A 24,188-nucleotide genomic window follows, 5' to 3' on the forward strand; every position below is an offset into this window, starting at 1 on the left:
TTATTACATGAAGTTGTGGGGAAGTGGAGATTTTTCGCGCTTGCTGTGAGGCGCCGTAGGGCTGAAATGAGTACCAACCAGAAGCAGGCGCCTTCTGTGGTGCCCCAGCCACAGCCGCGATACGCCCAAGGCTCGTATCCTTTTCTTTTTCTCTCGTTACGCCCATCTGTCAGTTGAACATCAGCTGTCATCTCGTTTGTAATTCGCGTTTTTAAGTGAGAAAATTTTTGTCAATTAATTTTAACCGATGCAATTACGACCAACTGAAAGGTAATTAAATCCTCTCTCGAGTGGTATGCGAGTAGTACGTCGACAACGCGTTTTTAGAGAATAACTTTCGTTACTTACTAGTCTACGTTCTCCTGTTGCTGAGAGCATATGTTAGATATTGGCATTTCGCGAACTATTTTTCGAAATTTACATATGCAAAATTGTGAGGTTATGGTTTTTGTAATTGCGTTCGCAATTATATATTTATTAAGGTTACCTACTAATTATGTAAGCTCTGTAATTTACGTTCCATATGCCACGAGTACGTGTAGCACTGCACAGGTAAGAACAGGTGATTTTTTTTAATTCCTCTGTGCTTATTTTCGTTACTATCGTTTTTCCGAGGAAAATGATGTAAAAATACGTGACGTTGGCAGTAGGATAATTATCTGTATTCGCATCGCATGCGGCGTTCTTCTTTTTTGAGAATTTTCATAAAGGGGGCGCGTGCGCAGTCGAATTGTCGCAGGGTGGACGTTTCACGTACTAACTACAGTCGATACAATGGCGTTTCCATTGGAAATTGTAATTTTTTGACGTTTGCAAAAAACTTTTATCGTTGTTTAATTAATTTTAAAAGACTTTTTTAAGTATAGTACGAGTGCGTTTAACTGTCGTCTATAATTTTCTCGCATATCCGTATAACGTATGCATGAAACGTGCGAAGTGTTCTTGTAAAACGCCCTTATCGATTTATCTGCCGTTTGGTGCGAGCAACCCATTTTTAACGAGATCGTTTTATATTTATGAAATTTTTGTATTCCGAAACGCGATTTAACTTTTTTATAGTGACATTGCAGTAATTGTGTGGGAATTTGACAGCGGCAGCCGCACGGTGGTTGTGTTGTGGCTAACACAAAGACATAAAATGCCCACCGTCTTCGCCTTGTGGACATCACCCCATTCATCGCCGAAGGATTTATGCAAAATTACGGCGAAAGTTTCACTTACGGTCTTACAAAACATGTCGTGAGAAAAACCAACATGTTTTAATTCGTAAATTACTTACCGTTTAATATTAGACACGAGGTCAAATGAATAAGGTGTTAAAATATTGAGGAAAAATGGTATCGCGATACGTAAACGGCCCTGTTAAGCAGGAGGGTATTTGCGTTTTTCCCCCTCATCCCCAACACTATAGGATGATCGCCCACCAAAGTAAGTTGTTAACTTTTTTTCTGAAAAGCACGTGTTTACGCTTCCTATTGTTTCAATAAATCCTTCTTTGGTACAGGCGCGTACTTGGCGCATTTGGAAGAATATTAGATTATCGACCCCATCGCCGAAGGTCGTTAGTTTATCTGCAGCCTTAAATACAAAATTCTCCTTTACACGTAACAAATTCTTATCAAATGTTTAGAATAATTATGACTCATGACTCATATGTTATTGGTTGGTTCCTGTTACTACTTTATTGCGATATTCATTTCCTTCTATAAATAAAAGCGAAGGGCACACCGTTTTTTGCTACATCCTATACAACAGTAATTATATTTCGCCCACGTGGTGGTTACTGACTTTGTTTTTGTTAGGAATGCCTCCTTCTACTCCATTGTTTAGGGGTACGAACTTTGCATTAGGGGCCTTTACATACAGTCCCAGTAATCAATAATCTATGCAGAAGTGCAGCAAGTAGGTCAGTTTTCAAACAAAAATTGTATAATTAGACACATTTTCCTTTACTACCACTATAAATAGTTACATATCACAACGTTCGACTACACCTCACCGTAAGTAAAGTATTATCGGACCGAAAACGATTCTCTTAAGACGATTTACTTAATATGATACTTTTTCAGGGACGGAAGGCTATCATGTAGCAACTCCACAGAGCTTTGTACAGCAACAACCGCAGCCACAGCAGAACAATCAGGTGCCACCGCTACGAATGCCCCCGGCCGGACCACCGACACAGTCTTCAACGCCTCCTAACACAGATCTGAAAGTGCAGTCGATGACACAGCAGCCGTCGATGAGCTTGGTAAGATATTTTGCTTGTGTTTACACAAAGGATATTGCACACATTTTTTACTGGCAAAAATTCGGAAAATTTAGGATGTGTACACAAAAATAATAGTTTGAGAAAATTTTGAAATAATTCAGGTTCGTAAAATTCGTGTTTTCCTTGGCATATTACTAGAACCAATTTTGCTTTGCCAGTCCTCTTTCAAAATAGACAGGGTGTTTTCTTATTAATAGTGTGAGGATTTCGGAAAGTATGACATACAAATTAGAAGCGCTTTTTGGATTGTCAAATCACATTCTTTCAAAGCAGGGTTGCCAGATTGCGTATGGCCGTCTGCCGGACAAGACTGCATGAGAAACATAAATCTACATACATTGCGCCCCCCCCCCTCCCCTCCCTTCAATGGTTTTTAATCCCACCAGTAACAACTTGTCCAAATTTAAAAATTTTTTATTTCAAATTGGTATAAGTCTGGTATAAGTAAACAAATAAAACAAACTATACATTCTTGCAATATAAGTAATAGAAGGGTAAATACAGTGCACTTAATTTAATAAATAAAACATAAACATCAACATCGCAAACAAATACTCAAACCGGACTACTAACTCCAAAATCGCAACGTAATGGTGTTGATTCAACAGGAATCACACACTCGTAGACCGACATGCGGCAGACGAGTAGAATTTCAGTGCTCATTAGGTGGTAACATTTCCTTTTGAAAGCAAGATCTCTACAAAAGTTTTTATTTGTGATTTTGTCATATTTAAAAATTAAGGTGTTATTAGGTGCTAAAAAAGGAATCGTTTGACCTATTTGAAAAGTATTAAATTGAAATTTATTGTTCTGCCGGAGTTATAGTCACGGCTGCCGGGGGCCGGAGAGCACGATGTAAAACCTGAGACTCTGGCTGAATGCCTGACATTTGGCAACCCTGTTTCAAAGTGTGATCTTATGATCATGATTACTAAAATTGTGAATAAACTGAACATAAAAGTTTTATAATTTGTTTACTGATCACGAATTCCTAACCTATAAATGCAAGAATATTTTTGCTCTCAAACGTTAGGTTAGTCAATATTTGTAACTGAAGACGAGCATAATCGTGCAAGTAGTTCTATTTGTATTTAAATTATTTTCATAATCCAAACAAAAAATATGTAATTCAAATGCAAATGTGTACTGTCATACTTTGATTTAAAGATTTACAATTTAATGTCACTTAATCAGAACACCTTTTGTTTTTTCAATATTCATTTCTCATCATTTATTTATTTAATTCAATATTCATGGTTTGCTAGATATTTTTACTTATAAAAAAAATTACTTTTTTTCCCGTCCAGGATATACCTACTCTCATATACACATATGTACAGTAGGAAACACACGACCGATTGGACCGAGAAACGTTTGGAACATGTAGGTGCATTCATTTATTCTCTGTGAAAATGTTTGGCGAACATGTATGCGCGTATATGTTTGTTGTGATGTTCGATCGTGTGTTTCCAGCTTTAAGGTAGATAATTAATTTTAGATTGTTTTATTGTACAAAAGTTACCCTTCCTCTTTATATCAAAAGTACAATTTGTTCTTCAATCATCTAATTTCACCTGACTGATTTCACAAATTCGATAAGCTACTGCAATTCCAAATACAACCATAACCTTGGTCATTAAATAAACTTCATCGGAAGCATACTTACAAAATCATTAATTTGTGTACTCGTAAAAAGCTTTCTTAGCTGACATTTTAACAAAATTTTAAAATCTGCATTGGTTCCTGCGATATCGTGCTGTCCCATTTCTCGCTGCAGACCCTGTAGCGAAATTTAAGTTACCTACATAAAAAGTTCTCCTTCCCCTCTGCCAAATGAAAAATTGATTTTGAGTTGTCATATTTGTGCTAGTAGTCTGCTGTAATCTGCCGATCAGGATCTTGCTTTTTAAATTTTTCTTAGAGGGCGCACAAATGGACACCCAAAACATTGACAATGATGTGTACCAAAGCACATGGAGAGGTGGTAATGTGGTGCAATGCACAGATAAAGTTGCTCAGTGTGCTGAAAAAAAATATTGTTTTTTTGTTTTTACTCTTCCTTTTTGTTCTTCCCATCTCCCTTCCCTAGTTAGGATATTCATGTGCACTAAACCAGAAGTGGTCACATTAGGCAAACATTCTGGACATGAAAGAGAAGGAACAAGCTAAATTATTATGTTTTTGTATAGTGAGCAAGATTGGTTGTATTTGCCCTTAAACATCAAGTAGTTTTACAGTCCGATTGCTAAAATAGAATGGTTCTATGAATTGGGATAGCACAAAAAAATAAAAACAAAAAATTGAAACAAATATTGGCAACTATTAATGAATTGTAATTTTGTGTACCTTAAGATTTAGTTTTATTTTGTTAGCATGCAGGGGATATCAAATTGGCCAAACATATACAACGCTACTTTCAAATTTGCACTTTGAACTTTCAACAGCTATAGAAAAATTTCTCGTCAATGGTCATCAATTAATTGGTATTCTCTTCCAGGCTTATGTACCACAAACGCCTAGGGGACCCGCCTCACAGAATTTTTTTACGAGACCTCAACAGCAAACCACACAAAATCCAAGAATGCCTAATCATCGACAGGTACGTTTAAATTTCAATTGTCGATTGTAATTGATTAATGAATTTTCTAGGGACAACCGCCTATATTCTCATCACCTTCACCGTCTATCGTACAATTCCAACCAATTCCTCCTGTATATATAAATCCGGCGGCGGGGCAATATTTCAGTAATCAGCGGACTCCCGGGTTTATTCCGGGATATCAGATGCTTCCTAATCCGCCTGTGTACGCGTATACGCAGACGCCTCAATCTCAAGCTCAGCAGCAGTGTAAGTTGTGTGTCATTCGAAATACAATTTATTCGTCCAGGTTTGGTAAAAACACAGGTTTTATAGAAAATGGCACTTGAAAGCGAAAATAGAGTAACAAACAAAGTTTCGTCACTTATAATTTGTTACTTCTTAACAACACAAAGTCAGAAAAAACTCCTTTTGGTTTTTTAACTGGGCACTTTTTGGGTTGCTACTGGCAGTCACCCTAGTGCTCGCGTCAGCCAAAATGAGAATTCTGTAGCCACTCAGAAAGTTTTTAAAAAATTTGATTTACAATGAATGACTTAAGTAGCCGATTTAGAAATTAATTAATTAATTTTTTGTAATGAGTGCTGCTGCTATTCTCTCTTTTGAACCTGAATCTGTTTCTTCATATAGAAATATTCATTTATATGTTGATGATTTTCCTTGCGGTCCCTTTAAAAAAATATATATATTTATCCTACTTTTGGGGTTTTAGGTTGTTTTAATCTTGTTGGTAGGTTCATATTGAATTTCCAAAGATTCATTTGTTGGTAATTGAAGTTATGTCGTGTTGACAGATTAATATGTTTATCACGCTAATTAAGAGGGATGCTCAAAAGTATGGATAACGTCATTAGGATTTCAACATTTAAGTTGGAAATGCCCAATTTGATTTCAACTTTCTCTGTGTGTTTGTCAAATAAAAATGAGGTTGTGTATCATTATTTGGTATTGTTAATCTAAAATTATTTACCTAATTAATTAAAAATATTAATTCTGTTATTAAAATGCCATTACCTTCTACCTGTTTGGTAGGCCACAATTTTCCAATTTGTTTAAATATTTATTGAAACGGGGCAGTTTAAACAGGCAAAGCTTATTTGGATCGATTTAGGAAAATAATTTGTATACTTTTTTGATATTTGATATATTTTTGTCTAATTAAAATATGTAACTGTAAAACAGGGTGTCCATTTTTCGAGTGCCACTATGAAGATCTCGCTTCAGAGAAAGTTGGTTAATAAAAATGGTTCTAACTAAAATATTATTCAGGCATTTTTTATGGAGAATTGGAATATTAATTAATTTTCAAGATGATTGAGCACATGTAGCAACTTTAATGTTTTTTCCTCTTTACAGCGATGTGTCGCATATGGTGGTTCAGTATCCTAATTTTCATAAAAATACAATTTTTCATTTTTTCCGAAGTGCATTAGTCCAGGGAATAGAGGGTTTTAACTTGCAAAATGAGAAGTAGTTCCAATTTCTTTTGCATGTCATAGACAGTCATCTGGTGGTTAAGAATCTAAGTTTTCGACCTCCCACCCCTTGTGCTTCCCCCGTACCACCCCCAAAACCCCTGAAATTTGGTTGGTTTCTTAGTTTTTCAATCATATCTTTTTAATGGTTCACTTTAGAAAAAAATATTGTTATCAGAAATTGTAGACCATAAAATTCTACACAACTTTGATATACACTACTTTTTTGTGAAATGTTTATTAAAAAAGATATAGAGCTTGAGAGTTGGTTATATTTTTAAGAATTCTGAAATTTCTATGTAGATGTTTTAACCAAATTTCATACTTTTATCTCTATAATTAAGAGTTTTATGAGAAAATATCTTGAATTTATTGTGGTATAAATCCCTCTACCCTGCACCCTTACCAAAGGGGATGCATAATAATGAAACTTGCAACCCTTGCTAGTGAGGATATTTGAATCACTGTGAGATTGTAGCGCTTTCTAATATACTTTTGAAATTAAAAAATTGTCTCACTTCAGTTCAGTTTCACCCCCTCCCCTCGCGCGGTAGGAATAGATATTTAAACGCTCTTGTGGCGATTGTGAAGTTAGTCAGAGAGTACAACGCTTATTATATATGTTTTCTATTCCTCTTTAAATATCTATTCCTACCGCGGTTGGGGGGAGGGGGGGGGGATGAAGGATTTGAAGGATGAAGCTGAACTGAAGTGAGATAATTTTTTTGTTTCAAACGTATATTAGAAAGCCCTACAATCTCACAGTGATTCAAATATCCCCACTAGCAAGGGTTGAAAGTTGAATTATTATGCATCCCCTTTGGTAAGGGTGCAGCGTAGGGGGATTTATACCACGATAAGTTCAAAATATTTTCTCATAAAGCTCTTAATTATAGAGATAAAGTATAAAATTTGGTTAAAAGATCTACATAGAAATTTCAGAGTTCTTAAAAATATAACCAACTCTCAAGCTCTATATCGTTTTTAATAAACATTTCACAAAAAAGTAGTGTACATCAAAGTAGAATTTTATAGCCTACAATTTCTGATAACAATATTTTTTTGTAAAATGAATCTATAAAAAGATATGATTCAAAAACTAAAAAGCCAACCAAATATCTTAGGTTTTAAGGGTGGTACGGGGAAGCACAAGGGATGGGAGGTCGAAAACTTGGATTCTTAATCACCAGATATTCTTTCATGACATGCAAAAAAAATTGGAACTACTTCTCGTTTTGCAGGAAATGGTCCATTTTCAGTCTCTATTTCCTGGACTACATTGGAAAAACAAAATGCTCTTGTGAACAAAAGTTTTAACCGTTCGATCATCTGTCTGGTTGCACCATTGGCATGAAACTAGCGCTGAGAATTTTCAACTGAACAGAATTAAACCTTTGTTTTTTTTGCAAGACGATTACCATTGAAATATATTTACAGTATGATAATAACTTTTTAATTGCAATGATGTAGCAACACACAAGTCTTCGATTTGCAAGAATCATTGGGACAATGATTGGAAACGATTATTTTACGGTTCCACTATGTATAAAAAAATTGGGAACGCTCTTGTAGTCCCCCAGTTTGAAAGACAAAGCATTCCTTTTTCTACTTGTTTATTTAATTAATCAATGAGTATCAAACCCACGGTAATCTGGTTTGTCACATTATTTTGTTATCAAAAGAAGTTACTAAATATGGATTTTCAAAAAGATCGGATGAATTTTAGTTAGTAATAACAAAGTTTTTTTTACATTTTTCCATAAAAAACAATAACAATTGAAAATTAGCGTTCCAGACCAACTGTATCTTATAGAAAATTTTATTCTAAACAAGTTCATTTCTATTTATTTTTTCTCTTAGAGCAATAGTTAACGAGATATTCAAAGTCAAATGTGAAAATTTTCCCATTTTTTCTATGTTTCTTATTTATAACAATATGTTCCGGGTGTTTCCGGCCAGGGCGACTATGATTTTCCGATTCAGCGGATTTTATACATAGAATACGCTGGGTTTCGTTCAGTGAAATGACAACATCCAGTTTATACTACTTTTAGAGCTAATTTGACTGGACTAGGTCCCTAGTTAGGAGAGTAATTGGAAATCTCTTTTTTGTATTTTATGGTACATGCGTTCCGCTGTGAGTTTGGATCCATTTGTATGATTTAGATTTTAGAGAGTATAAAAAAACCGAATAAGATTGAATTTCTCTTTTAGTTTTATACAATTCATCATTTATGCCAAGACCTCTGCAGACAGTACCTACAACACCGCAAAATGCAACTCAACCACCTCCACAAAGTATGCCCTTACCGCAACCCCCCGCAGTCCACACTGCAGTAGCTAAAAAAAGAAGACCAAATGCGGTGCAAATTATTGATCCAATTACGGGTAAGATTTTTTTTCACTTTTTTCAACAGAATTGCTAATGTTTAGTGATTAATTTGTACAGGCAAGGATAAACTAAACGAGTTGTACGAAGAGCAATTGGAAGAGTCACTTTCACTTCCTCCTTCGGGCGAATCGTCGGCTCGTGAAACCCCCCAGCCTCCCACCACTAGTAATAGTAAAGAAATTCAAGCTACGTTTGCAAAAAAAGTTGCTCAAGCGATAAGCAAAGATGAAGCTCCGGGCGTCGAAGAAGTTGATCAGTCGCAAATTATCGAACATGTCGGATTTGGAATGTACGCTCAACCTCCGCCCATGCATCAAAAATACGAAACCATAGTACAGTCTAGTAAATTGCAGGTAGATCCGTTTGCCTTCGTAAATGTCCGTCTTCTATGAAATATTTCTTGCAGGCAGCGACGAAGGAATTTGTACCAGCTGGATTGGCCAAAGAAACGACGCCTGTCGTGTCAGCAATAACGGACGCGGAAGAAGTAACAATAAATACGTCAAATAAACAAAAAGATAGGGATAGTCCCGCTAAGGGCCGTACCAAAGTAAGGGAACAAACCACTCCTCGCGAATTTAAAGAACCCGTTAAAGAAGCCCCCTTAAAAGACGTTGTAAACGAAAAACCCGTCGGTTCTTTTAGAGAAGAAATTAAACATAAAGACTTAACAGTTTTAAATGTAGCATCTAGTAATAAAGACGCGCCCGTTTCTTCGTCAACAATGCCGTCGACGGTTATACGTGACGATAAAAAAGTTGTTCGAAAGGACAAAACAGAAGATAAACACTTACTGCCTGGCAGTGTGGCTGCGACTTCTGAAGACTCCTCGGACAGACCAATTGTGATATCGCCTTCATCTCAACCAGTTTCTGAAGTTCCAGTTATCAATGGTAAGTGGTAGCTGTTTCATGTTTTTTACATATCCTGTTAGTGTTCTCTAAGATACACGGCAGATTGCATAAAGCTTCTTCAAATGATAGGAAAATTGTAAAAGATTGGTTGGTCAATTGATCAACAATTCAAACTTATACTAATTTGAAATTAGAGAAAATTTGAAGTGAAAGCGCGGTCCCCGAAACATCTTCTCTATTTGAAATTTTTTTAACTCATTTTAGTACAGTTGGCATTTCGAACTTGAAGACTGCAATTCAAAGTAACACGACAAATCTATTCATGTCATTACATCTGTGGTTGCACAAGTGAGTTTGTTACCTTGTCATTAGTGTTATAAAATTCCTATAATTTATTTATCATTGCAAATATTCAGAAACTTTCGAGAATATTTCCATTTGGGAATTTTCAGTCTTTCACAAGACAGTCTATACTAATTACAATATGTACACCAAAGACTGAATCAATTTTTTAATAAAAGATTAAAAACTAGCTGACGCGATCCAGTCTATCGACCGCATTACCATTACTCTGGAGCGATGTACATAAATGAAACCACCTTTAGTCTTGGCTATTTATAGGCTCCGCGGGCTGCACTGTTAATTGTGCTGAATTGATACGCGGACAACTGTTCATTGGATCTTTGGTATACAAACTGTATTTGCTAAACTATATGTAATAGTATGTAAGCTTTATTCAGGTAAGCATTGAGTATTAATGACCCTCAGATCCTTTATAGTTTTATATGGTATATGGTAACCATTAGTTAAGATTCCCACATAGTTTTTATAGCTTTTAATGTTAGTCAGTGCAGTTTTTGTTCCCCATGATTTCTATCGGTTTACTTTAAAGGCATTCTTCAACCAATGTCATGTATTCAAACAGCAAAATATCCTCACAGTGCCAGAAAATGGTCGCCATGAAATTTCCGGGCCTTTTTGGAGGTAGGTGGAGAGCCCTGTGGACTCATTGCATTGATTCCCGTGTTGGGAAATGATCCCACTGAAACATCCACATTTTATCACCTGTGATCTGCAAAAAATAAATCTTATCATTCACCAAAGCATCTAAATGTCCCTGGCCAGATTCTGTTTGAGCGTCGGGGAATATAAGCTTGAATATTCTACTTTGAAACACTTCAGCTGTAAATCTTCAACAAGTCCTATGCTTTTCTCGGTCCTTGTCTCAGCAGATTGAAATTTTTTTAATCAATATTTAAAATACGACCATAGGAACTGACATTATTAATGACGTCAACACTTTATTTTTGTATGAATGTTTTGTTGCCTATACCACAGGAGACTTATTTTTTTAGTAAATACATTGTAGAAACAGTACAATTATGTGAAAAAAAGTTTCCAAAAATTCTTGTACAACATAAAAAAAGTACGATTATTGTCATTTGTTCATAAAAAAGTAATAATATTAATAAATTTGAATTTGGTAAAAATGTCAAGGAAGTGGTAAAGTGCCGACATCTTCACGTAGTATTTGAAACGTTCACGCCTCGATTGCTCACTTGCTCGTTGCAGTTCCAATTTTCTTTTGTAAGGTTATGTTATAAGTTCTCAAGTCGTTTTTAATTTCGTTCGTGTTTAAAAATAACTTTAATTTTACAAATTATGCATTTTTAATAAGTTTTCGTTTTGTTTATTATCACAAATGGAGTGTTATAGTTTTTCTTTTGAACGTTTTAACGCGTAATTAAGGTGATCGTCCTTTTACGAGGCCAGTTGCCGCTTAAAAATAAGATCTTGCAGTTCGTTATCCCGGCGACATATTGCATGCATCCTCCACGTTTATTTTCTATCTTCTAAATTTAAGTGCCAAATGGGGAAACAGAAAAAATGTAAGTTTTCTTTTCGTTTTTTTTGTTCTTTATTAGATTAATCCTGAATGATATCTACGTGAAAAGTGTGAGCTAAAAATAAGTTTGAAGGTCACGATGCAAATAAAAGTTCCAATAACATGTACGAGGGACGGTCGAATACTTCTGTGATCAAATATAAATTTGCAAATCATACAAATAGCGTATTACCATAGATCAAGTGAGATTTGAATTTACAAAAAAAATATCGCTTTAGATTATTATGTGTACTTTATTCTTAATCGCTTAATTTCGTCGACACTTTGCGCAGCAGTGATAGTGCCCTATGAATTAATTGATTAGTGGCAACTGGTTGTAGTCTCCTTTCTCAAGTTGGTGGTGAGCTTTCTCACTGAAAGGTACCTATAACTGGGATTAATTTATTTCTCGGTGGATTGTAAAACACTGAAGGATTTATAGATACCTTTATACACTAAGGGCCCTACGCACCGCCTTGGCATTTCCAATCACAAGTGGTTTCTTATCTGAAGTGCTTTTTGTAAACATATGTGGTTATATGTTTTGCGAGATGTTTTGCTGTTGTGTAGGAATTTTCTATTTTTTAGTGCATTTTTTAAGAATTCCCCATGCACCCATTTCTACCGTTTCGAACTACTAGGGGAAGTTCCTAGAGTCCTGGAATTTTTCGCAGTAGGTAGCCTATACCTTGAAGGTGTGCCACACGTTCATCAAATTTTGCAGTTTAAAAGGGAGGGTCCCCCCACCAATTATTTCCTGAAAGTAAAACGTGCATAACTTTTACATACGGTTAAAAAAATGCGCTTTATCTGCACAAGATCTGTGCACAATTTATACTTGTTTAAAATTTGGTCCAGATTTACTTGGTTTGATCACATTACATTTACCAAACATGATTTTTAAGTAAAAGTATTTGGAATTTTTAAATGCTTAAAATGTGTACTCTACCATTTCAAAAACATTTCCAAAATTTTATATTAGTTTATTAGGTTTTTCTATACACTGTGTCAATATAAGGATGTCTACGATGGGGATATCCGTACTTTAAAGAAAATCACAACATTCCGATTACTTCCGAAGATATGCCAGACAAGCCAAAATGTGCCAATTTTTCTGATCTCATTTGAACAGATACCATTAATCACTATCACTAATACTCTTTATTGCACGTTCACCAGTAACTACTTTATCCATAACGTCAAAAAATCGTTCGGACATAAAGCTCAAATTTTGTATCCAGGTAGGCCATGACGAAGCAATGGTTAACCAATAGAGGTGGGGTGAGTGGGTTTATTTATAAATAGATTTCATTAGGAAAACGACAAAATCTCAATGGTCAAGATACATTTGATACATTTTTAGCGATCACATTTGAGGTATACATACACACATTAAGTAATAATTTAATTTGGTCAAGGTGACTCCATTTTCACATTCTTTGTAAATTCCCGCATTTACGTTCAATTTTTCGCCGTTTACTGTTATGTAACTTTTTATTACTCAAGAAAAAAAGTTTCATTGGAATCAACTGCAATTATGTTTTTCGAATTCTGCGTTAATCGTTAGGACATGACAATATTGTATTATTCCGAAATTGTAAAACTCGCCCTAACAAGAAGTTATGACCGTGACATTACTTCGTAGTTAGATTGTGATACCTTTGTACTCAATTTTTTTTAATGATGCAACAATTGATTATACTAAAAGGCTTATATTAATGAGAAAATCCCGATATAGATCGATTGTATTCGTTTTGCTAAACCGACCGATCTTGATTTTCAAAATGGCGCCTCCACTTCATTCTGCGTCGACCACATGGGTCGCACGCATTACGAACAATTGTAACTAAAAATTGCCATAAAAGTGATAAAATTAATTTTAATTCTAAAGACTAAATTAGTTGACAAAAACGTTAATTTATTAGTGCTAATGTGCCGAAATGTGTCACGGTGTCTATTAGATCTCCAGTAATTGTAATCTGTTTTATATTATATTGAAGTGCAATTGAACTAAATACGTGCCGTTTCGATAACTTTTACTTACATTTGACCATAAAAGGGGATTTGGTGTAATTTTTTACCGTTTCTAATATTAGACTCGTGACCGATCGCGCAGTGATGGAGGATCTGATTCATTCTTGGAAAACTGTTAATAGCAAGGGTAAAATTTGATATTTTTTAGCGATTACGTAATCAAGGCCCACTTTAGAAAGTTGTACGTCAACACATTACCTTAAAATGCGAATTCCATCACCTTGTTTTTCTGGATTACGTGCACAATCTGATTGTTTTTCGGCTATATCTAGACGAAATATTTTTAATGCGCGGCAAGTACGATCTTTTAAAAGCAAAGTTCCATAAAAGTTCAAGTTCGCACACCTTCATTCATTATTCAATATGTTAATTTTGAACGATTATGGACTAGCGTCTGTGGTTGCTGGCCTGTTAAAATTCTATGCTTTTTAGTCAACAGTGCCAACTCGGATCTTTTAAAATCTATTTGTTTCTGTAATATACATTCTTGTTCACAGTCCAAGACGCTAATAATAGCAGCTCTTCTTTCTGTATTCATTCGATTCATTTTTATTTCAATTTCTTAAAAATGTTGCTTCACTTTACTGACCTGACCTATTATCAGTGGACATGTGCCGTGCTTAGATAAATTAGTAACTAACCGCAGTCCAGCTTCACAAAACTCGTTAGTTCTTGTGACGTTTAAACTGTGGAGATTAAATTCTGTACACTACATACACGCACTTAACTTTGTTCTGAAGAGCTAAGTGTTTATAGTGAACAGTTACACTCCTTTTACACCTTTTAACTGTAAAAGTGACATTAATTTTGCTTCGCTTACAGCTAAATCCAAAAATGCTTCCAACAAAGGCAAGGATGTGCAAAAACAAACACCCTCTCAACAGCAGCAGCAACCAGTTCCGGTGGTACCACAGCCCCCTGCGGTCGAGTCACCTGTGCAACCGCCTCCATCCACCATTCCCACCTCCCAACCACAAAAACAGTCTAACAAAAACAATAAATTGCGAGAACTAAATATGAAAGGCGCTCTTAAGGAAGGAACAGATATGGATGCATTTAACGATAACAAGACGGCTTTGGAAGATACGACCAACGCAAATCATCCTAGTTCAATAAATAATGAATACGTGAACATTAATAATACAAACAATGTAATGCTCAACAATAATAGTACGCCAATCATAAACGACATTGAGCAAAACGAAACGAAAGACATAATGACAATCAGTACGGCACCCGAAACAAAAAATGTGCCTAAAAGTAAAGTAGACGTAACCGACATTATTAAAGAACCGCCAAAGTTGCCGAAGGCGGAACCCGCCGATGAACCCGACTGTGCCGTTTTAGATAATGAAAAACTAGTGCAGGCCAAGAACGAGGTGAATACAAAGGTTGCCAAGGACACTGAACCCGCTAAACCCAGTTTGCCTTACGAAGACGGTAAGTTAAAGGCGTCATTTTGTGTGTCCGGCTATACCGAAACGATTATTTTAGATCAGTGGAGCCCCTACAATCAGGAGGGAAAGAAGAAATATGGTAGAGAACTGCTCATGCGTTTAAGGGCGGACCCCAAAAGTAATATAAAACCTGACAATCTACCGGATGATATTCTAGCAAATGATGAACGGGGGGTAAGTATTTTTTCTCCCTCTTTTGAATTGTATTAACAAATGAAATAGCGTGTAGGTGAGATCAGCCGTTATGCACCGGGAGGCCGACCGACAGACTTTGTACCTAGTTTTAGTAGCAGTTATCCCAGCAAATCGTCGTCACAACGCGGAGGGGTAAGCATTAGGTGTTAATGTTTTTGTTATTTGAGGTTCAACGTTGCTTAAATCTAAAGCATTTTGTATCGACATTACATTACAGTAGAACTCTTGAGTATTTCATTATCAGAAATCAATATAATATTTCTTTGGTTCTGTAAAGTAGGTAACAATAATTGTTCCTTTAATGTTACTTGCGCAGGGCCAGAATCCCAAAATTCACTAGTCAAATTTCAAATGTATTTCCTCGTAACTTTCTTTGATCAATAGACTCTTAAGATCCAAATTTTTAGAAACAGTTGTTCTGTTTTATAGGGTTTTCGCTATAAAAAGCGTTGCACGTCATTGATTTGATGACGTCAACAATACACGGCATTGCCAAATATTTCTAAGGTATGCTGATATATTAATCTTTTATTTAGGAAACACTTTTAGGTTATGTTTCTACCATCCAGAGGAACTAGAAAATTCAGAGATAATTTTTTGGACTCTGTGAAACCAACCTACTGTGCATAAATAAAACCCCTTCCTACTGTGCTGCGACGGGTTCAAGGAAAGTGCAGTCTACTACTAAATCTGTAGTCGCATTTTGTTTATAACGTATCGCTGCCGTTGTGAGCAGAAAGAGGAGGAATGTGGGCATTGCGGCATTATGTAAATGTTTCGGAAGTTATAAACCATTGCATTGGCCATCAGTACATAAATATCAAGTTAATGCTTGCTTGAAATCTTGACTGATTTTACGTTATTTGGCCAACTCTTGCTGTAATGGAGTAAGTTCAACCGAGACAAAAACACAAGAAATTTTATTGAACTACATTAAATGATAATCAACATAACCTGATATGATCGTAAAAAGATACTTTTCAGACTACCTACATAACATTCCATTTTGTTAACATAAAAGAAAATAAATTTTAATCACAGTTCTCGTCACTTAGGTAATTGCAGTTTTATTTATTGTCCGGTTAATCGTCATCACTCGACTATCATTTTCATTCAGTATAATGATTGGGGCTATTTCTGCAATATCCAATTGTTTTTCGCGTTCATACCATTCCTTTATTATCTTTTCGGTGTGATTAATTGAATTTTTCCACATTTCTGAGGTTACAATCGCAAGTGCAAGTTTATTGTGTAACCAATCTTGAAAATCTGCTTTTCTCCACGAGTTGTTCGGATTTTGTGTCAATAAGGTGCTGTGGTAAGAAGCATTGTCCAATACGATAACACTTGGTTCTTCTAAATTTACTAATAACTTTTTTTCAAACCAATGTAAAAAGTTTTCATTTCTCCGTGGTAATCGCCAGTACTTTTGGATGCAAATACGAGATCTGCGATATAAAAGCTTCGTTTTGTTTAACAGCTTGGGAAATTCTGCTGACCGTAGAAATGTTTAAATGTAATGCTGCCGCAACGCGCTGAAGGTAATCACAATTAGTAGAAGTAGTCAGAAGTAATTGAAACCATTCTTACCTCTCGAACTGAACCCAATGGTAATAAGGGACCCCCATTATCTCGTTCCTGTTCAAAATATTGAATTAAAGACGCAAGGAGTTCCTTCGCTTTACTGTTCAAATATTTCGGCATTGTGGCGAGTACAAATGCAAATAACGGTAGAATGTACACAAACAAACAGCAATTTTGTTCTGAAAAGAACACATTTTTTTTGCACTAAGAGCGAAGATGAATAATAACAACAACCACAAGAATAACCGAAAACTTTCACACCCAAAAACCGAACCAAAGTGTCAAATGTCAACATATAACGTTTGACAACATTGTAAAAAAAATTCCGAATCTGCCAACTTATTCTCCCAAAAAGTAACTAAATAATAATGAATATAAATCCGCCAAATCTTGATTGAAATTAGCATGCCATTTTCTTCTGTTGATGACGTGCAACGCTTTTTATAGCGAAAACCCTATAGTTAAATTATTAATCAGTCTAGTTTAACTGAAAAGGTGAATGTGTTTATTGTACTTACCTTTTGCAGAATATCACAAAACGAAAAAGTCAACAGGGTCAAATTGGCAATAGTAATAAAGGATCTAAATCTAGTAGCAATCGTCTTACGATATCGCTGAAAGACGATGTTAAGTTAAGAGAAGTCGAAAACGCTTGGAAACCTGCCAGATTTGTCGCAAGTGCCAACATGACTGAAGACGAAAAGAAGACTGAAGAACTATATAAAAAAGTTAGGGGCGTTCTCAATAAGTTGACGCCGCAAAAATTCAACACTTTATTAGAACAAATACAAAACTTTAGTATAGACACGACCGAAAGACTACAGGGAGTTATCGATTTAGTATTCGAAAAAGCCGTGGACGAACCAAATTTTTCGGTAGCGTACGCCTCATTGTGCAGTCATCTTGCACTTTTGAAGGTTTGTACTGTGGCTGTGTGGTTAACCGGCGTAACTAAGAATTTTTTTAGGTACCCGCAACCGGAGCTAGTAAAAAAGATGGAAACGAATTTGTTAATTTTAGAAAATTATTAATTACTCGATGTCAATTAGAGTTTGAAAAAAATTCTATAGACGAGACTGAACGAAATAATAAAGTTAAGGAAATCGAAGAGTGTACAGATCCCGAAAAGGAAAAGGATTTATTAATAGATTTAGAAGAATACGACCGTAGATTGCGGATGAAATCGGTAGGAAATGTCAGATTTATTGGTAAGTTTACAATGGGCATTTTCTGGCCAAGTTGTACTTATACTTTTGCGTGTAGGTGAACTGTTTAAACAACACATGTTGACCGTCCACATCATGGAAAGATGTTTGCAAAACTTACTGACCATCAAAAACGAAGAAAGTTTAGAATGTTTATGTAAACTATTAACAACGGTGGGCAAAGAGATGGACTCGAAAAACGTAAATCTCACCAATATATATATGACGATGAAGGAGTTATCAGATAGGAAACACGGAAAAATTAGCAGTAGAGTACGGTAGGTTGTTTTTAGGAAACTTAAAGATGGAAATTATGCTTCGCATTTCAGTTTTATGATTCAAGACGTTCTAGACTTGCGGTTATCCAAGTGGGTTCCTAGAAGGCAAGATCTGAATCCAAAAACAATGGATCAGATTCAAAAGGAAGCCGAAAATGAACAACTTAACATACAGGTAAGTTTAAATTTTATTTTTCACAGTCCCTGAATCGGGTAACGTACTTTGTTACACCGATACTAAAGCACTGTGTATATTATGCGTTGTACTTGCTATGTTTTGCAATCGTCTCATGATTGGTATAAATACGAAAGACAACAACAATCTTAGGCTATAATTAGTTTGGTATTAACCGTCTCGGTTAATAGGCAATGAACGCTATGCCACCTATGATATCTGGAAGAAGAGAAGATCGTGGATCTCTCGGAGGTAACAATATTAATTCAAACATGGACAAAAAACGACGAAATCCTACGAATCCCGAAGAATGGTCTTCTATACCGTCTTCTCGTAATAAACCACAGCAATTTACTGTTCAACCCGATAAGTTGAGGCATATGACGGTATGTTTTTGTAAATTACCTGTTGATTTTTAGGAGTTAAGGTTTGTCTTTAGGTTGGTACAGATGACACAACTTTCGGTAGTAAAAACTCTTTCTGCGGTTGGAGAGACGGTTCTGGTTGTAAAACTACCAGTGCGGCTATGAGTACTTCAAATTCGTACGCTATTCTTGCATCTATAGAGGAAAAAAATCATCAAGGTATGTTGCGGTACAATATGTGGTGAACACTTTGTCAATATTTTCTTACAGGAATGCGGCAAGGTGATTATTATTTAAAGGGTTCAAGTATGGAACGGTATAACAGGCAGCCTTACGACGGTAAAAAAAGAAGATATCATCGTATTTTTTCCATTTTTAAAATACACAATTTTAGGTCGAGGTTCAAGATCTGGGTCACAACACAGATCTCGCGATAATTCCACAACTCCACGTAATATTGCTCCAAGTATACCACCTACACCTAAACCATCTCCCGCTCCACCAGCACCGGCGCCACCTGTAATAGATCAGGATCTATTAGACCGGAAAATCAAAAATATCCTCGACGAATACCTAAATGAGATTTGTCTTCAGGATAGCAATGACGAAATCAAATCTTCGATTCCTTCCGAAGTGCTTCCACAATTTATTTCAATTGGGTAAATATTGTTTATAATTTACATTCATTTTTGATGCTCTTTTCAATTGAAATTAATTTATTTGGTTTCATCTACTCTTCTAAGATGAAAGTCCATCAGTTTGTCTCAAGCGATTATGTATTTGTATACGATTTGTGTACGATGAACAAAAAAGAATTTTCTTTATACAATTAAAAATTTGAATGAAATTCCTAACACGGTAAAATTAATATTCCAAATTAAAAACATTTGGTTGCCTTTTAAAACTATTTGCCCCATCAAATCACAGTCCAGCTTCACGACAGTTTTCTCAATAAACGTTGTGACGTTTATGCTGTGTAGATTGTTACTGCTGTTCAAGGCTATATTCACTTATGTGTTCAATAAGTGTATTGCATTTAGTAGTTACAAAAGTTGGTTGTGGCATTGTTTCCTAGTTGATATATATTTTGCTATGGCTCGTATTGATTTTGTACATTTTAAAGGTACCACCATGTGTTGGAGAGATCACAAACCTCGCGCAGTAAAACCGGTAGTTTGTTTGCGTACCTTATACAAGCCGGTACATTGTCGGTGGAAGATTATTGCGTCGGACTAAAAGTTGTCTTAAATGACACCAAAGAATTAATCATTGATATTCCCAAGGTCTGGGATTACGTAGCCGAACTTATAGGTAAGACAAGATTTGCTTCCCGACTTCACTCATTGCGCATTTTTAGTTCCTGTTTTATACGAAAATGCTATTACATTCCGTGATTTATATAAATGCTTTGGGGTGCTAATTAGAAACGGACACGCCTCGCCCGTCCTCAAAAATATATTTGAAATAATTATTCAAGAAAAAGGACCTAATTTCTTACAAGCGAATTGGAACAGTTGCGGACAGAAATTCTCTGATTACATGCCAGAATCTCAAGTAGATGAGTTTCTTAAAGCTAACGTAAGTGGACATTTTTTTTTGGAAAACGCTCGCTCTATTATTTATTCTAGTCTTTCGAATTTATGCTCGGAAATGATAGTAGTCAATTAAGTCCCAATCATAATTCCTTATTCGCCCAAAAGAAAATATCGTACGAGGAAATATCGGACAAGTTATTGGCCTTTTTCAACTCTGCAGCTTCCTTTGACGAGATTAATAACTGGATTACGGTGAGTGCGATCTAATGTGAGAAACTGCGATATTTATTTTCGTGTTTAGGCCAATGTCGGTGAAGCGGTAAAAGAAAATCAATTCATTCGTAGATTGACGACCGCAATATTTACCCATTCGATCGTCAATAACAAACTGAACGTTGCGAGTATGGTGGAAAAGTATCATTTCTTCACCAAGTTTGTAGATGGCAAAGCAGAATATGAGTTGCAATCTTTATGTGCTCTCCAATCCCTTCTGCATAAATTAGAATATCCGCAAGGTTTGTATAATTAGCAAACTATATTAACATCACAGTCCAGCTTCATGGCAAGTTTCTTTGATAACTGTTGTGACGTTTATACTGTGTAAATTATTTACTGCTTGTCTTAGGCTATGTTCACTTATGTGTTAATTAAGTGTATTGCATTTAGTAGTGACAATTTTTGTTGTTGTGTAATTAATCGGAAAAACCCTTTCGCTGCTTTATGTAAGCTGTAAGGTGACGGAAATGGATATTGGCAGTTTGTGCTATTATTTTCTGGGAAATGATTGTGCATTATAATAAATTTCTAGTATGGCAAAGTGGAGTCACAATATTGCAAATGCAAATATTAAATTATCCGTGTAGCTATAACTGTCGTATATACTACAAAATTACAAGAGGCCAAACAAACAGTTTAAATCGGAAAATTAAATTCTTGTTTCACAATCTACTAGTGGCGCACCACAAAAGGTTCATGGGTAGAAAATTTGACATGACCAATGGTGTAAGTCCCTGTGATATTTGCAGGGGTTAATTTTATTTAGAAACACAAAACTTCATTTTTAATGTGTTATAAAACAAAATAAATTGTACCAATCGGCGTAACTTATATTTCAAATCTTGAAATTCGTACACACTGTAGTTGGGTAACAAACTGTTTGCGAACCTATGTTTATATGAACTTTTAGTCATACAATAAACCAATGAATTAGCCTCTTCGGTATTTACATCATATTTAGGAGCATCCCCCTGTATACATAAAATGCATAATAATTGGACCAAAAGAAATAAGCGTTACTTTTTACCATTGTGCTCGTATTTAGTAATTATTACAGTTGATAAAAGTATTAGATATTGTTGATGAATTGACAAAACCAAATACGTAGCTTTAATCGTATTCGTTAAATTTATATTATGCGTGTTTTAACTGAACTCCTTAATGGTTAAAAATAGTAGAATAGAAGATAAGGTGTTCAATACCTTATGTCAACAATATTTGTAATTGTGGAACTGGCTGTTAGTGGGTTAATATCGCGTAAATAAATTGTTGTATTTTTATAGGTCTTTTGTTGCAAATATTCAACAAACTTTACGAAGACAACGTTTTCTCTCAGGAGAGTTTTATAGCGTGGGAAGGATGCAACGATCCGGACGAACAAGAAGGAAAAGGTACGAATCTCAATTTATAAGAAATCGAATTAACACTGGCAATATTTGTTTAGGTGTGGCTTTAAAACAACTGACTTGCTTCATTACCCAAGTGAGAGAGGGCGAGGACGATTCGTTGTCGGAAGATGAAACCAGTCTCGTTTAACAAAACCTGTTTTTGTATGGCTTGGAGTTAGCTTTGGTCCTACATACAGGAACTTAAAAAAGTGAAAGTGAATCGTGACTGAAACTATTAGTTCAAATTTATACAATTGTTTATATTATATATATTATATATTTAATTCTATATAAAAAGTGTTGCGAGAGACTACATTTAAATTATAAGTGCGGGATAAAATAATCTAAAGTACTAAGTGCCCTGTGACATTTTTGGAAAAACTCAAAAAATTGTAAACTTAAGTGTTCCTGAACTATTTAATATTCATTGATTTTAAAGCGTGGCCTAACAAACTATTAATTTTTATATTATTTTTGTGTTATTATTTATATACATACATTTATATATATTTTAGTGTTTTTTAATGTTTAAAAGTGACGTTTTAATTCAAATTTTCTCAAACAGTTTTTTTTGCACGATTTAAGTGTTTGTTAGGCCCTGCACAATGAAAAAGCAACTGCAGACTGTTCGTCATTGAAAATGGCCGATTGCGTTGTTTTTGTGTTTGTTGTATACTAAATTGTTATTGCATCATAATTTTTCATACTGTTAAGTTATATATATAAATATATGTATGTAAACTTTATATACATATATGGATATATGTATTTTATTTATTCGGGTCTGTATAAAATATACAGCTGCACATTCGGTTTTAGATTTTCTTTATAGTCTTAGTAAATCTGAAACTGTGCCGGGTGACTGCTCCTAGTCAGAGATTGAACTTTTAATGAGATATTGTATATAATTGTTTTTAACATATACAGTATTTTTTCTGACTGATGATAATTGTAAATATCTTACTCGACAAAATCCGGATTGATATTGTTTCTGTTTAAAAATCTTCCAAACTCGATTTTGCTACCCCTCGATACAAAGTTTGCGATTCTTTGTAATTGATTTTCGAAACTATTTTTTTAATGCGTATGTTGTATATTATTTATGTGTATTGTACATATGAAACAACTCTACTTCTCGCCAATTTTGTATTCGAGCATTGTTTACAGAGCAGAAAATAAGTGCGACATCTCCAATCGCTGCTGCAGTGATACAATTCTCCAATCCTGAAAGGAAGAAAGTCTGGGATGTACCTTTTACCGATTGGATATACCGGAAAATGAAATAAAATGGTTACGTAGAAACGGTTTAACTATATATTGATGAAAAGAAATTTGCCAAAATTGTTACATAAACATTTATAAATGAGATCCAGGCAATTGACAAAATAAAAGTGCAAATACAAAACAAACCATTTGGTATTGTGTGATTTAGATGATAAGGTATCTTTTTTAGCTTAATATATCGGAAATATGTGAAATGTTCCCAATCTTTTGATCCTTGATACAAGAATTACTTTAGGGGAATTTCTAGCGTCATGTGATTGTTAAGAAAAAACTGCATTCATAATTGGGTATGTTTCTTTTAATACTTTAAGCTCCTAAAGAGAGTTCAGTACTTTCTGTCTGTGTCTGTACACGATGCTCTCAAACTGTTAGTTTCCATTTCCGTAGTATTATTTTTATCGTCGCCCAAGGAAAAACTGATTAAATTTTCAGTCTCTCCACCTTTATTTCAATTAGAATATGAAACCGAATTTAATGGATCTAATTACACCCTAAATTGATTCAACACTTTGTGTTTTAATTGTTGGGATTTTGGCCAATGTTTTACTATCCGCATTGGATACATCTGACCAATAACAATGGTTCCATAATTTTATACCTTTTCATGTTTTATGGTAGTCTAATACTCATTAAATAGGGGAAGCCATTTAAAATTGTACAAAAAAATTCAGTTTTGGACTACATATTGCGCCTCCTAATCAGACTGTCTGTCATTTTCTCTTTGACACATTTTAATATTAAAAAAAGTTTACAACTTAGGTAGGTATTGGTGGTAGTACCTTAGATCATACATATTAACAATCTATAAGGGTAGTACATACCTACTGCTATAGTAACACGTCCTAGAAAGTGTTCTTTCTGTTACAGAATAATTCAGACTTGATGCCCCTTTTAATTAAAGATTGATTTGGACAATGACTAGACCGTACAACTAT

The 24,188-nt window shown here is 35.0% G+C and overlaps 1 protein-coding gene and 1 long non-coding RNA gene across 7 annotated transcripts; one reads left to right on the top strand and one right to left on the bottom strand.

Moving 5' to 3' along the window:
• Positions 1 to 23,378, top strand: LOC116171556 (eukaryotic translation initiation factor 4 gamma 3-like). Of its 6 annotated transcripts, none has more exons than XM_031488466.1 (25): positions 2 to 134; positions 1,969 to 2,000; positions 2,070 to 2,251; positions 4,770 to 4,871; positions 4,922 to 5,120; positions 8,561 to 8,734; positions 8,796 to 9,091; positions 9,145 to 9,631; positions 14,334 to 14,951; positions 15,006 to 15,142; positions 15,191 to 15,295; positions 17,275 to 17,664; positions 17,715 to 17,955; positions 18,011 to 18,230; positions 18,282 to 18,405; positions 18,597 to 18,791; positions 18,845 to 18,989; positions 19,041 to 19,109; positions 19,165 to 19,429; positions 19,894 to 20,081; positions 20,128 to 20,348; positions 20,399 to 20,557; positions 20,607 to 20,820; positions 21,865 to 21,972; positions 22,026 to 23,378. In XM_031488466.1, the coding sequence occupies exons 1-25, from the start codon at positions 67 to 69 to the stop codon at positions 22,115 to 22,117; spliced, it is 5,031 nt and encodes a 1,676-aa protein (XP_031344326.1). In that variant the 5' UTR covers positions 2 to 66; the 3' UTR covers positions 22,118 to 23,378. The 6 variants fall into 6 exon arrangements, with proteins under 6 accessions (XP_031344328.1, XP_031344326.1, XP_031344325.1 ...); XM_031488465.1 differs by having other exon boundaries at positions 8 to 134; positions 1,963 to 2,000; XM_031488468.1 differs by lacking the exon at positions 1,969 to 2,000 and having other exon boundaries at positions 1 to 130.
• Positions 11,503 to 13,909, bottom strand: LOC116171558. Its single transcript, XR_004145465.1, has 3 exons — positions 13,710 to 13,909; positions 11,924 to 12,234; positions 11,503 to 11,868 (listed from the first exon to the last, which is right to left on the bottom strand). It is a non-coding gene; the product is annotated as an uncharacterized LOC116171558 (long non-coding RNA).
• Positions 23,379 to 24,188: the final 810 nt, after the last annotated feature.

Source organism: Photinus pyralis, unplaced genomic scaffold (assembly GCF_008802855.1).
Source record: "Photinus pyralis isolate 1611_PpyrPB1 unplaced genomic scaffold, Ppyr1.3 Ppyr1.4_LG5, whole genome shotgun sequence".
In the NCBI taxonomy this organism is placed as follows: Eukaryota; Metazoa; Arthropoda; class Insecta; order Coleoptera; family Lampyridae; genus Photinus; species Photinus pyralis.

Excerpts from the sequence above, each read along its gene's own strand:
- LOC116171556 (XM_031488465.1), top strand. The coding sequence starts at position 67 with ATGAGTACCAACCAGAAGCAGGCGCCTTCTGTGGTGCCCCAGCCACAG. Across the intron at positions 17,956-18,010 it reads AGGAAATGTCAGATTTATTG|GTGAACTGTTTAAACAACAC; the intron begins GTAAGTTTACAA and ends TTTTGCGTGTAG. Across the intron at positions 18,792-18,844 it reads ATAAGTTGAGGCATATGACG|GTTGGTACAGATGACACAAC; the intron begins GTATGTTTTTGT and ends GTTTGTCTTTAG.